Source organism: Thermobia domestica, chromosome 8, assembly GCF_964235325.1.
Source record: "Thermobia domestica chromosome 8, izTheDome1.hap1.1, whole genome shotgun sequence".
NCBI classification, from domain to species: Eukaryota; Metazoa; Arthropoda; class Insecta; order Zygentoma; family Lepismatidae; genus Thermobia; species Thermobia domestica.
The window spans coordinates 237,149,853-237,165,720 of record NC_137461.1 but is presented as its reverse complement, the minus strand read 5'-3'; the positions used below and the strand labels follow the sequence as shown (position 1 = coordinate 237,165,720).

The window sequence follows — 15,868 nt, the reverse complement described above, 5'->3', positions numbered from 1 at the left end:
TAGAAGTATAAACTCTTTAGTCGGTAGAAAAGAGGACGTGGATCAGGTGTCAGAGTTGATGACGATGTGTTATGGTGGGTCAGTGGTTCATGGTGAATGGTGGGTCAGAGTGGGCCAAGGTGAGTGGTGGATCATGGGTCAAAGTGGATCGCGGGGGTGGTGTGTCTAGTTTTCATCATCTCTGATCAAATATGTAAAAGCAAACCAAACAAATAGCAATACTACTACACAAAACGCTCAACTTCTTAGCTATTCATGACAAACTATTGCATGATCTAAATAACTATAGTATATCCACAAACCATCATTTGTTACATTTTACCAAAATACGCTACATCATGACTTTTGTGACAACCTGATATTTTAAATGTTGTTAATACGCAATGTTGATTGATCTCATAACTTATCCACTTATTCTCTTATGACCATCACAACCTTTAGGGTACTTCCCGTAGATACACAAAGGTGAAATGTAGTATCCAGGCTTGGTGTAGCGTGCAAGTAAACTAATGAAAAGCAAAAGGATAATATTTCCCTCCTCCAAACCCTCTAAAGTGGAATTTGTTGATTATTCAACAAAAAAACTTAAAATCCAATTCATAAAATAATTCATAAAATATAAAATAGGTAACCAAATCTCGACTTTGCAATAATAATAATAGTAATAATAATAATAATAATAATAATAATAATAATAATAATAATAATAATAATAATAATAATAATAATAATAATAATAATAATAAAGGAATAACATAATTACAAAACAAATTACGTAAACAATACCTTCCAATTGAGAAAAAATGATTGCCATGACGCAGGGCAGTAACTTGTGGGGGCAGGGGGGCCACTGGTCCCCCAGGGAAGCTCACCGCTGTTCGAGGGTTTCCCATTTTAAGACAAAAATGTCTTACTCTTTATACGATACGAAAATGAAATTATAAGTGAAGCATCAAACAGGTTCACTACATTACATAATTAGAACAGCACACTAAAGGTAAATACAACAATAATGAGTCGTGGGCCCGTTTCAGTAAAAAAAATGTCTACTATTAGGGGCCATAGAAATAATATATATTCGTATATTATTGTTAGATTTGTCAATATCGTGTATCGAACGGGTCCAGAGGAGTAACTAACGAACTGGCAGACCTTGGTGTGCGGGAGATTCCAGCAATTTCAGATATTCTCTGACCTTATTTGCCAATAGAGATAGGAAATCAAGAGTCATGACATACATATAGAGAAAATTAAGACCAACTGCTGTCGGCCCTCCTGCCCGAGTGTTCTACGGCAACGATCTTGTAATGAAAATAGTTTCTTGGCTGGGTTCAAACCTTGTCCAATTTTTTTTTTAAATTTTCATAACACTTTTCTCATTAAAATACGCTTGGAGTTTTAATATACAGATCTATAGGAATAATAATAATAATAATAATATAAATAATAATAATAATAATAATAATAATAATAATAATAATAATAATAATAATAATAATAATAATAATAATAATAATAATAATAATAAGTATTAGAAGTAGTAGCATAATTGATAATAATTATATTGTTTATGTAGGATACTTGAAGAAAGTACTTTAAACTAAACACAGTATTTGGCTCGATTTTCTTCGTTTTGACTCGAATCGAATCGAAACTCGAGTCAAATTGGAGGAAATTTTTCGAGTTGAGTAATCGAGTCGAGCTCAAAGATGTCTGTTTTGAGTCGAGTCGAGTCGAGTTTGAGTGAAAACTCGCTCGAACACGCTCGAACTCGCACGTACCCATCCCTACAACTCTTCTTTACCTTCTAGTTTCCAAAGAAGAAAAAACGATAGAAATTATTTTCGCATTCTTTGAATTATATCAGTACGTTTAGAAATAGTGTGCGCTATCATTATCTAAGATAACAACTAGTTTATTTTCTTATGTTTGTATGAGAAATTGATGGCAAAGTATGAAAGCAGAGAACTGCCATTACAGTAACACGGGTTCCAATCCCAGCGTGGGATTTATTATTTTTTCTTCATTGGAAGGTATTGTTTACGTATTTGATATTGTAATTCTGTTATTTCTATATTATTATAGAATATCCTATTGCTTTTTATACAGTGGAAAGAAATATCCTATTGCTTTTTATTTGTTTACTTGCATGCTACACCAAGCCTGGATACTACATTTCACCTTTCTATATCTACGGGAAATACCCTAAAGGTTTTGATGATCATAAGAGTGTAAGTGAATAAGTACTGAGATCAATCAACTTTGCGCATTAACAACATTTAAAGTAACAGGTTGTCGGAAAAATCATGATGAATTTCAGTAAAATACAACAAATGATGACTTGTGGATATACTGGAGTTATTGGGATCATTCAATAGTTATATCATGAATAGCTAACATGTTGAGCGTTTTGTGTAGTAGTATTGCTCTTTGTTTGGTTTGGTTTTACAGATTTGAAAACACATAGAAGATGGAAGATCAAAAATTGCGTGTTCCCCACATTTTATTGTTTTATTTGAGGCCAGAGAAGAAAGCGCAAATAGTGTTTGTGATTTTTCCTATCCTCAATATTTATGTGTTTTGTCCCTCTTCTTAAAGAGTTAGAGGAAAAACTGTAAAACTGAGTAAAACGCGTAAAAATAGGAACCAAGGTACTGAGCAAGGTTCATAAAATTAGTTCACTTTAAATAATAATCCAGTGCCTTGAAACACCAGATTCCAATCAATTAGGTATCTGTCCAATGCCGTGCCGTGAAAAATCAGGGCCCGGAGGAAGAGCATACTGCAGTGCCTCCGGACATATGAGTTGTCAATTTAAAGTTGACATCTCTGAATTATTCTTTCTGCATAATAATTTGCTATTTTCTCATGACTGAAATTAGAAAGTTTCAGCATTATTACGCTGGAATCGTAAAAGTGTGTAATTACTAAATTTACAGCAGCTCCATTTTTTCTTCTCCTAGAACAGTGATGTCTTAAAGTAGTGGCTTAAGCGTTAGTTTCGTAATGTTAGGGACTTGCGTTCGTTTTCTGCTGTGGCAATTCAGTAAATTTTTATCATCTAGAAAACTGATACTTCTGTACTCTAGCATGAAAACTATTCAATTTCTCTGGATCTAAGGGTTGACACGACCTCCTTCACAGGTGAAATGCTAACAACACAAAATTACGTCATTCGTATCAACTTCATTCGTATCCGCCTGAACAGTAACGTGTTTGGACAAGAGTTGGTGAATACATAAGCGCTAAACACGTCCTTACTGCTGTGGTATGGGCCAAAAATGAGTTGCAAGGAATTGTTCGTAGCTGTGCAGAAATTGCAAATTGTCATCGAACTCACAATGCTAGTTACAGGAATGATCCTATTTAAGATGTCATATCACCTTCCTACCTAGAAGAAGGGAGAAAAAAATGCATTACTGTTATCAGCTGACAAATATTTAAAATGATAATTCTATCTGTAAATCCATCTGTAAGTAATAATATTATTGCGTTCATGTGTTGCGACCTAAGAATCTGACATACTGTATATCTTTTCTGTTACTATGAATACCTTCGATTATGTTGCCTTTTCTTTTCATTGTGGTAATAATAATAATAATAATAATAATAATAATAATAATAATAATAATAATAATAATAATAATAATAATAATAATAATAATAATAAAAATAATAATAATAAAGGAATGACATAATTACAACACCACTTAAATAAACATTATCTTCCCATTCAGATAAATTAATAATTGCACGACGGGACTTGAATCCAGGTAGCTGCAATTGGAATTTCGTGCTTGCACAACTTATTTTTAAACAAATCGCCCCAACCGGATTATTGTTCTCCACTGGCACCTCATGTCTTCGACGTATTCCAAACACTACAGGGGCACGAACACAGAAATATTAAGAGCAGTTAAAATTCCGACCTTGCACTTCAGAGAAATTCGAACCCGTAGTGGACTGCGCCTCATGATCATGTGGCCTTAATTTGCCACAAATTCCTAATTTGAAAATAAGAAAATAAACTAGTAGTTATATAACAAACATAGGACTGTCTAATTCTACACACGATGATACAATTTAAAGAATGTAAAAATAATTTCTGTCATCCTTTCTTCTTTGGAAATTAGAAGTTATGGTAATGACGAAATGTAATGTAAATCGGGACAATCCCTGCAACCGATGACCAGCGCCCTAACTTAATTTTTTTTTCTTGGGGAGCAAGCATTAATAAGCTTATTTGGGCTCCCTAGAAAAAATTTTTCTTTTAATTCTTGGTCCCACTCCGTCCAACTTTCTCTTAATCTTTATTGGACCCCGGGGACCTGTGGGCTCTTCCGCACGGGAAGGTCTGCGGTTCTGTTAGTTACTCACTGGGCCCATTCCATACATGAGAAAATTATTAATGGGACAATATCCCTTTGGGAATTTTATGGTACAATTTGTACTATACGGGGTGTTTCATGGTACATTGCGTTATAACTCTCCTATTTGAGCTTTTACGTCCGGTTTTTTTTTTTTTTTTTTGTTTGTTTGTTTTTCAAGTCCAGAGGCATTGCAGAAGACATTATGGATGGATTCACACCTTCCTGTGTCGAGACATAGGAGGTGATGACGTCATAAGTCTAAAATTTATATTTTCGTATAATACTTTTTGGGGGGGGTATGTAAAGTATTTTTGGCGGGCTTATTTTTGCACGTAGAAGATTGAAATTTTGCACAAACATGCAGTCCACCGAGTAGTATTTACCAGATTTTTTCTTCAGATTTCTGCGTTAAAACAGGGGGGATCCAGAGGGTCAAAAAGTTGAAGAAAGGGATATTTTTACCCAAAAATCCCGTTTTTCCTCATTTTCCCGCCTTAGATACATGATGTAGACAAGTGAATGGTACCGCCTGAAAGGCAGTTCTATTCTGAAGAGAATGATGTGCGACACATGGCCCTAGAGTAATTAGGGAAGTGTCAGGGAATTTTTATCAAAATATACTTCTGTATAGGGGAAGTTTGGGCATTCTCGGTACTATTTTTGTGCTGGCTTATTTTAGCACCTAGAAGATTGAAATTGTGCACAAACATTCAGTCCACCGAGTAGTATTTACCAGATTTTTTCAGATTTCCGCGTTAAAACAGGGGGGTACAGAGGGGATAAACGTTGAAAAAGGGAAATTTTTACCAAAAAATTCCTTTAACGGGATTTTCCCACCTTAGATACATAATGGGGACAAGTGAATGGTACCGCCTGAAAGGCAGTTCTATTCTGAAGAGAATGATGGGCGAAACATGACCATAGGGTAATTAGGGATGTCTCAGGAAATTTTTTACCTGAGATCATGGTGTTTTACGGTAATTTGGGGCATGGTGGGAATTCCTGATAAAATTTCTCCCGCCCTTGATATTCAAGATAGAAACTTGAAATTCGGCACACACATTCAGTATACCAAGTACTATTTATCAGATTTTTTTAGATGGCTACGTTCACACAGGGTTGCGCCAAGGGGGCCCAAAGTGCGAGAAAAAAAATGTTTCCCTCCGAATGTTTTCCTTTAACATCATTTTTCCCGCTCCTGGTATATGGTATGAGCATGCAAGTAGTATCATTTGAAAGCCCGCACCATTCTGAAGAGAATGAGATATGAACCATGATCCTAGGATAAATAGTGGCGATGCAGTAGCTGCTTGACTGAAAGTCTAAAAATAGCCCAAAAACCGTGGATCTCTTAAGGGATATTGATAAATCTCAAAGCCATACGAATAAATATTATTTCTAGAGCCCCTCATAGTAGACATTTTTACTGAAATGGGTTCAGGACTCATTTTTGTTCTATTGACTTTTTGTGTGCTGTTTTGTTTATGTAATGTAGGGACCCTACTTGATGCTTCATTTTTAATGTCATGTTCCTATCGTATATGAAGTAAGAAAATTTTGCCTCAAAATGGGCCCCCTCGAACGGCGGGGGACTTCTCTGGGAGGGCAGTTGCCCTCGCTCTTCCAGAAGTTATGGCTCTGCTGATGTCGTAGGCTCAACTTGAAGAACATTTCGTGATATTTTGCTCATTGATGAACGTTTATATAGCTTGTTTTTGAGTTAAACAAAGAAATCTCGAGTATGTCATTAAAACACTCACACAAGTTGCTTATATTTTCTTATTTATATTTTCATTTATATTTTGTTTATATTTGTTTCTTTTTGTTATATTTGAGTATCTTGCCTATACTTTTCCATAAAACGACTTTAACTAGGTATTCGTTTGGGTGGAGGTTTAAATGGTGCGTTACGTGAGTAGTTAGCGATTTGAACTTCTATTTGGTGTACCCGGGTTCGAATCTCGGCTAGGCTGAAAGTTTTTCAAGTGTTTTTGTTTCAGTTTCAATTTCAATGCATACTCAGTGTGACAAGCAAGATCTTCTCTACTCCAGAAAGAAAACGATGTAGAAAACGATGTTGGAATGAGAATTCTAGAAGGTCTCTCAATGAAGGCAATTATTTACAAAGTTATTTCCAGCAGTTGTTCTAGATTTGAAAATTTCTGCTACTTGTAAGCATTTTCTGATTCGTATGTGATCAGTGTTTTTATTTCTTTGAATATACAGTATATAATGAAAAATACATTACATACACACCAATATTGAGATTAACATATGATGTTCATTGCACAACACGCTCTGAGCCAGAGAGATTGATCTCAGAATGGAGACTATTTCGTTAGTCACCTACTTTACAATTTTACCTGCATAAACACCAGGATCAGGGCTACCAACTGCTGTCAGTGCCGAGAAAAGTTATGTATAAATTGGGTTGGATCTGTCTAGGTGTTCTCACAGCTGCAAAAGACCTGTACCCCAAGTAATGGAATTAGAGCACATAGGGGGGAGATACTTTTGTGGCTGGGTGTACACTAGGGTGGGTCGTTTTGCCACTTTTTCTTCGGAACGAAATGTAATACCTGGCAAAAGTGGCCAATCCACATGGACATTTCAGGTATGAATTTTTTTTTCAAATCTGATAATATCTTCTGTGAGAACTATTGCATCAAAGTTTCAAAATTTACCTGAAAATTGCAAAAAAATACAAAAGTTGTTCATTAATTTTAGTTATGTTAAAGTAAACATATTTTTGGTTAAATACATGTCAGTTGCTGTGAAAACTGACATTCAAGTATAAAAATGCCAGTTATATGCCCTTGGGGGGAATAGGGATGCCTCTTCCGGGGCCGGAAAAGGGGCAAATTCAGTACAATTAAGCGTTTCTACAGCTTTTTTCGTCCTTGCCTTTTCCTTTGGGACCTACTGGACCAATATGAAGATGAAGTGACAATTTTTTGGATAGCATCGTCACTGCAGATGATACGTAGTGTTATCACTACGAGCCGGAATCCAGAAGACAGTCCAGGGAATGCCGATTTTTAGAAGCGCGACATGCAGGCTCTGGTTCATCGTTGGCAAAAGTGCATAACAAATGGTGAGAACTATGTGGAAAAATGAGTCTGTAGCTGAAATATTGCTTTGTTTAACTGTGTTGTTGTTATTTATAAAAAATTCTGAACCAGCTACAGTATTAGTATTAGTTAGCTCCATTAGTTTCCATAAAAAAAATTATGCATTACTTTGGGAACGACTTTCGTAGATTTGACTGAAACTGTTATGATTGCTCAGAGATATAATGTGAGAGGGCTGTGGCACATATAACAGCTGTGCTTCAGGCAGCTTCAAAGGCTGGAATTATAACTTCTCAAAAATCTAGCGACATAACATCTGCTTTAACCGTAGACAGGAACAAAATAAGGCGTGCGAAACTTAAACTTGCTCTGAATTTAATAGAAAGTTCTAGAAATGATGATCCCATTAAAATCCTATACTTTGATGATAGAAGGGATGACACTAAAACACACACAGGCATCGATAGAGAAGAGCACTTATCACTTGTGGCTGAACGTAACTCTCAATACGTTGGTCACGTGACACCATCCTCTGGCTCTGCACATGACGAGACCAGAGCTATTTTCGAATACATCATGAACCAACTCAGAGTTGGCTTTGATAAAATTCAGGTTCTTGGGTATGATGGAACATACACTAACATGCTTGGAATGGAGTTGTTCTTCGAAAATTAGAGGAACGAACAGGAAAACAAATGCAATGGGCTATTTGTCTCTTGCATTTTAATGAACTGCTGTTGCGAACTCTCTTCACGTATATTCAAGGCGCTTATTCAAGCCCCTATTCTTACACACGTCCCATAGTTTCAAAACTATCTAACTTTGAAAAAGCTTTCAGTGTTGCTATTCAAACCAATAAAATGTGACTTACCTAATCATAGTCCAGAAGAGCACAGAAAACTCAGTAAGGACCTGAGATGCTTGTTCCAGATATCTCAAGCCATTGATTCCAGAGCATGCCCGGAAGAGCTTGTTTCTATGTTCCCTGGCAAACTAAACGAAGCTAGATGGTTGACTAGTGCAAAAAGAATTTTAACATTGTATATTGCAACAAAAAACCTACCAAGAAATTAATAGAAATTGCGACATTCATACTTAGAGTCTGTGTGGTTATGCAATGCCGTATCAGAACATAGTCTTCCATTGCTGATGGTCCTCTCACGTCTTTGAGGCCATTCAAGGTCTAGATACTTACCAAGGGAATACCAGGCTGTAATCCGTTCATCCATTTAGACGAATGTATTCTTTGCACTCCAAGAAAAAATTCTTCTCGCCATGATGACTGATGGTCGACTTGCTGTCCGACAAGATGCATTACATAAGATTCTTAGTGCTCGAGAATACGAAGCAGGTAATCTCCATAACTCCATTAGATATAAAATCATTCCCAGACCGAATTTTGAGGCAAACGATTACACTGCAATGATCTTTTGGGAAAACACTGATGTTTCAATAACTGTACTACCAGTAAGTTCTATGGACGGTTCCAAACAAACAGCTCATGGCCAAACTTTCACTTCCTGACAATACTGTGCCAGAATAGTCCTTCACCGTCCATCCGTGCCACACGGTGGCAGTAGAACGGATAGTGAAATTAGTCACTGAAGAAGCCTCCCGAGTATGTGCCAGTGATGCTAGAGGCGGAATAATCAGGTCAACCTTACTTTCTAGGCAAGCTGCGTCTAAATTTCAATCAAAGTCCCAATTTGTGACAATTTTTCCTGACAGTGACTAATCGGATCAGTTGATCCGGCCCAACATATGGTTGGTTGATTGGATAGGCCTAGCAGAGGAGCCCTAGGTGCAGCCACCTCTACATGGTGGGCTCTGGGTCACTTGGCCAGGCTATATTGCCAGGTGAGCGAGGAGCTGAACAACCGCTTAACTATACTGAATTTGCCCCCTTTTCTGGCCCCAGAGGAGGCACCCCTATTCCCCCCAAGGGCATATAACTGGCATTTTTATACTTGAATGTCAGTTTTCATAGCAACTGACATGTATTTAACCAAAAATATGTTTACTTTAACATAACTAAAATTAATGAACAACTTTGGTATTTTTTGTAATTTTCAGGTAAATTTTGAAACTTTGAGGCAATAGTTCTCACAGAAGATATTATCTGATTTGAAAAAAAATATCTATACCTGAAATGTCCATGTGGATTGGCCACTTTTGCCAGGTATTATATTTCATTCCGAGAAAAAAGTGGTAAAACGCTGCACCCTAGTGTACACTATCCACAGAAAAGGCAGGCTTCTTGAAAATTAAAACTTAGTACTTCTTACCTAATGGTTATCGGCGTAGGTGATGAAGTTCGTCGTGTGATAGCAAGGCTTTGGTATTTCTGGCTTTTGTGTGAATTTTTCTATACTTTTCATAAATCAAAACACTTTTCGGGCCATTGTGTTGGCATTCCTTTCCATCTTTCTCTTTAATGCTGTAGTCTACTAATATTTCAACCCCTTTTGTTATACTATACACGTTACACCATCACTGAGAAGTCTCTCACAGATAAAACATTTTTCAGCTGATGACATCTTGAACATAGATGACCAAATAGACCTGATTACTTACCCCTAGTCACATCTGCAATGAATGAAAAATATATTAATTCATATTTTATTTTTAAAAAAATCACTTAGACAAAATAGTATCAGAAAAACTTGTTTAAGATTCTGGTACAAATCGATGCAGAAAAAAATCATAATTAGCCACGTCTATAGCATCTAAACGGTAAATCCTATGGAAAAAATGAAGAGAACATTTCTTGTAGAGAAGTTAATGTAGATTAGTTTTCGTAATAACATGTTTTGGTCTAGAATGCTTTCCATGACAGATATTTAAAAAAACTAATTTTTGGCGATATTTTTCCAAGACGGTGGCTAAATCCAGGATGTCAGAGGGGTGCAAAATTAGTACAGGGTGCGGCACGTAAAACCGGCCCGTAAAGTGAACACATAAAATGAAATGTAATGTATTGAATATGATTAACTACAACACATAAATGAAATGTAATGTATTGAATATGACTACTCACCTTCACAGCAGCCTTCACAGCAGGTGCTGAAAGTGTCCTCCGCCCACTTCAACACACATGTGAGCACGATTGAGGAGATTCATATATAACCTTGTCAGTTCTTGTGTTGTAATGCTATTGGTGACATCCTGGATCCTGGTCTTAAGTTCTTCAATTGTGTGTGGATTTGTTTCGTATACTCTTCCCTTTAACAGTTGCCATAAGTAAAAGTCACACGTGGACAAGTCTGGTGACCGAGGAGGCCACAAGCCTTTGCTGATTGTCCTCTCTGGTGTAAACATCTCATGCACAAGGGACAATGATGCAGCTGATGTGTGGCATGTTGCACCGTTCTGCTGAAAGTAACATAACTGACGCCCCTCTTCGGTCAAGTGTGTATAAAACTCCTCCAGGATTCCCATATACACGTCACTGTTCACTGTCGTCTCAAAGAATATGGGCCCAATAACGCGTGTGGCGGAAATGGCACACCAAACACCAATCTTCTCATCATGCAAGGGTACCTGGTGGATTGCGTGTGGATTTTCTGTCGACCAATACCGGTTGTTTTGGGAATTTACGTACCCAGACAGGTGGAACCACGCCTCGTCACTCATGATGAGCATTAGTGGATCCAAGAAACCACTGGCAACATTGCTCAACAGCCATGAACAGAAATGCACCTCTTCTGCAGGTCAGGCTCCTTCAGTTCTTGCACAACACTTATCCGGTACGGTTTTAACTTCAGTCCCCTTAAAACACGTCTGCAACTTCTCTCACTCGCATGAACCTGTTGACTCAATCTCCTGGTTGACTTTCGAGGACTTCTTGTCATTATTTCCTCCACCTGCATCTTTAATTCAGGTGTGCAGACAGATGGTCGTCTGTTCCTGGGAGCATTTTGAACCGATCCTGTACGCCGCCATTTTTCAATCAATTCCTGAATGGTGCTTTATGCTGGCACAGAACGTCCTGGAAATTTCTCCCGAAACAAATTCTTTGTTTTCACAAAAGATCCAGTGAGAATGAACCCTTCAACAATGGCAACACGCTCGGGTATCGAATACGGCATTATCACACACTGACACTCACCCGACTTAACACAACGAGGCCTTTTTCTCAAGTGGTTTCGACAAGTTTCACTGGCTGCGGCTGCACGTGACTGCTGCAGGTCACGTAAGTCGACCCGACCTCGACACGCCATCTCTTGGTAGGAAGGTAGATTATTTAAGTGTTGCCAAAAACACAATATACCAGAATATTACGACGGGCCGGTTTTACGTGCCGCACCTGTATGTTGTTACGGCCACTTTTATAAAGAGAATATTTTTCAGCTTTCCACCGTTTATTCCTTATTAGACTCTTCATCGACTGGGCTACTAGTGCATCCGAAACGTCAAGTAAAACTAATTGAAATACATTTTCTGAAAAACGTCATCTAATTGAGGAATTAAACTAATCGATCCTCTAGATTTTAATATTCCACCAACCAACTGATATTCACTTTCATCATCAGTAACTGAGATCAGATTTCAGCTTGTATTTCTAATATGAAGCAAGTAATTCAATTCTTTGTATTTTAGAGAGGCTTATTTGATGACCAGCAGTTCCAAATATTCATACTGCTCGATATTGAACAAATCACTTTACAAGAATTTCATAAGGGGTCACTGTGTGAAAAATTACAGGATGAAGTTAGAAGATCTATATTTACTGCAAAAAATGCTTTGGATATCTCTGCTTTTTGAAAGAATATTACTATCTCAAGAAGTTTCATAAGTTATAATATTGCACGTGTTGCGTCTCTGTGTCCATTGGAATGGTCGCTATAAAATGTAAACAACTATCTACAATAAAATGTTTGTTCCTTTATGTTATATACATTTCTTTTAGCTAGCTTAAATGCACAAATATTTTTAAGGAGATAATATAAAATATACTTATTACATTATATTATTTGTTACACACATCGTTTGATAGCTTTTGTTCCAGACTTTCTGCTTCTTTAACTAGAGGCCCTGTACCTTATTTGAGGAAGGAAGGTGACAGTTGGAAGAAGAAAATAGTTCCGTAGAGTTACGATTTTAATTAATACAATTTATGTCGGCCGAAGTGTCTCGGGCTGTAGGTAGTTCTCACATTATGAATATGCCACAGGACAACGGAAGCTTGATGGAAAACATATATGTAAGCATAATATAAAGAATATTACTGCAACGGCAACTGTAAACTAGCAAAAACAAGAAACAAAAACATGGAAGAGCTTTGTATTTAAATTCATCAGTTTTCATCGCGTGGCTGCGAAACCAAACCCAATAAACAAATATATATATATATATATATATATATATATATATATATATATATATATATATATATATATATATATATATATATATATATATATTTCGGCTGAAGTCAGAGTGACGTGATAAAGGAAGGTTCGGAGAAACAGAAAGTAAAAGGAAAAGGAAAACTGAATGCTTTTCTCATAATTTCTTCCCATCGCTAGACAGGAAGCAGGCTTTTATTAAATGGAACTGCTTTTTCGGTTGACGGAGTCTTTTGATCGGAGGAGCGAGTTGATCTACACGAAAGGACTGATATTGAGACAGACTACGAAGCGACTGATGCTATTAACTGTTAACAGACTACCAAGACCGGGTTGGGCTTAGCCATTCTTCGGCAACAGTCTTATGATTATGACTCACCAGCTTGGAAGTAATACTACAAATTCCATGTTGTGTGATACAATCACAAGCTGACGGGGTGTGATACACAGTGGGACTTTAGCTTAAAACGTTACAGTTTGATGGTCTAGAGCCAAATAGTGCCGTCCCCAGACACTCAAGCAAGTATTAAACATTACAGTATGGTGGAGTTGCACAGTGTGTTGTACGGGATCTCCTCCTGTCACACCTTATATTATACAAGTAGGGCCTATAATTGTATGCAAAAACATCCACTTTTAATATAATGAAATTAACATTACTTGTGACATACTTTATACGTAATTCGTTTGACAAAGTTTTAACTTAGATTACTCTAATTGAGGTGAGTAAGTACGTTTAGTACATCCTTCTTTTAGATTTTTGCTCTATAATACAACGGTGAATTACAGTGAACTTCGCCATATGTACCATGGTTTTAGAGAACAGCGACTAAAATAGTGGTACAACCAAATCTGTTAAAAATTCAAGAAAAATGAATGTAAAAAGATTACGGTAATATTTTCCTAAAACAACACTATTTAAGGAAATAGTTTATGGCCGTCGAATTTGATTTTAAACGCTTTGTTTTCATCCACATTGTTATTCTTGATAAAGGCAAACGACATTTGCAAACAGTATAAAACAGCGTTTCCCAACCGGTGTGCCGCAAATGGGCCGCTGGTGTGTTGTGAGGAAATCGAAACAAAATTATTAATTCTATAACAACCAACCAAATTGCAGAAAATAGGATCATCTACAATGGAAAAAAACTGTAATTGTAATATATTATTGTGCATACATTACTCAGTAGCAGGTAGTACTTCGAAAACAGAATTTTATTTGCCGCAGCCTCTTACACATTTTTACAAAGGCTGCGAAGTTTTCATTCCTTTTTCTACATCCTACTTAAGTGAAGCAGGATTTTCTGCAGTGAACACAATCAAGTGTAAGAACAGATCACAACTGTTAACTCCGGAACACGATATGAGGATGTGTTTATCAACTATCCATCCACAATTGAAGAAGATTACGAAAGAATACTGTACTCAAGTCGCACATTAATTTTGCTTCGTGCACCAACCTGTTTTCCTTATTTTTGAAAAATTGTAATCTTCATATATTAGAAAATATTATTGAACAATTCTAACCTTTGTGTAATATTTAAAAAATTATAAAGTATATTAAGCGTGTTAATAAATTATAAGTTTCATACTGTGTTACTTTTCTTTACATTTTTAATGTCGAAAAAATGTACTTGTTATCATTGTTATAACCATTATTGTTTATTTATTGTTTCAAACTATTTCGTAACTTGAAATTTTAAAATATTATTCAATCCTTTCGTCAAAGTAAACATTGCATACAAATTACCTACATTTATACTTTAAAGTACAAGAGATTTTTTTTTTTTTGTTTGTTCGTTCTTTAGTGATCTTCCTTCTTAGTGAAAGGTTGGATGTAGCTTTCGAAAAAGAAAGTGTATTTTTGAAAACTTGAATCCTATATTTCATTGCAATTATTTACTATTTTTAAATTAGAATGAAATAATAAGCATAATGATTTACCACGGGGAAAACCAGTGATCGAGCTTTCTGCTTTGTGAGGAGATCAGTAATCACAGGAAAAAAATGTATTTTATATTTACAAATGAGTGTGCCGCGAGAATTAAAATTACACCCGTAGTGTGCCGCGAGTTGAATAAGGTTGGGAAACGCTGGTATAAAATATGTATGTAATTATTTATATCTGTACGAAGTTTATGGATTTCTATTTTCAATGTTTATTGCAGACTTAGACAGCAATAGCAACGAAACATATGCTAATGTGTAAGTTAATGTCGTCGTAACTTCGATCACACACCCTTTGGGAAAATCAATAAAGATACTACTGTGACTCCAGCAGAGTACAAATTTATGGCCTCTCGGTTTTAGCCATTAATCCTAACTGTTTTGTACAGTATTGTTGATGTTTAAAGCTTTGGTATCGGGAAAACCGATAATATTCAGTTTACAACTCAAATATATCTATAACTCGAAACAACAATTAATGTAGTTATAACAAGTTATAATGAAGTTAAAACTGCTTATTAAAATTGCAAATATAATAACCATAGGTGCTTAGTATTAGGAACCTTGCATGTGTTTCCTAACGTGTATGCATTGTCAAATATATATCACTTTTCTATATTATTTTTATTAATATAGTACGTAATTTCAGGAACTTACCCTGAATGTAATTTTGAAGGAGTATACTGCTATGTGAGTTACTTTGGTGAGTTGCAACCAATAAATTATGAAATCCACTTTAAATATGTTAAAAATAATAGCATCACTTCATATTTCGTTTCTTTAATATTCTTAACAATATATTTTAATATATTTATAAAGGTTATACTTTTACATTTTTAAATTTAGATCTAATTTATTCTTTCGAATTAGACTAAAACTTTAGTACTGTTCGTAATATTTTGTGCCAGAAATAGTAAATTCTTGTGTAATATACATGTATGCGTTTAGAGTTACAAAATAATGTTTTTCCACAAATTTAACTTTGACTTTAACATACAGAACCCCAAATACAATTTCATGTTATGATATGTTTTATTAGTATGCCCATTGGAAACTTCAAAAGTATCGGGTGAGTAGATGTGGGCGACGGACGAAATTCGTTATTAATTTTGGGCTCCCCGCTGATTTAGTG

The 15,868-nt window shown here is 36.0% G+C and overlaps 1 protein-coding gene across 2 annotated transcripts in view; it reads left to right on the top strand.

Moving 5' to 3' along the window:
• LOC145691960 (uncharacterized) overlaps window positions 1-12,329 on the top strand; it is a 78,614-nt gene extending 66,285 nt beyond the window's left edge. Inside the window, exon 3 of one of the 2 annotated variants that reach the window (XR_014132598.1) lies at window positions 12,041-12,163. Coding sequence is in view for 1 of the 2 variants with exons in the window: in XM_081767257.1 (XP_081623383.1) it covers window positions 12,041-12,205 (165 nt within the window). In the remaining variant the exon portion in view is untranslated. Of the gene's footprint in view, window positions 1-12,040 lie in introns of both variants that reach the window. The other variant, XM_081767257.1, reaches the window with a different exon arrangement.
• The last annotated feature ends 3,539 nt before the right edge of the window (window positions 12,330-15,868 follow it).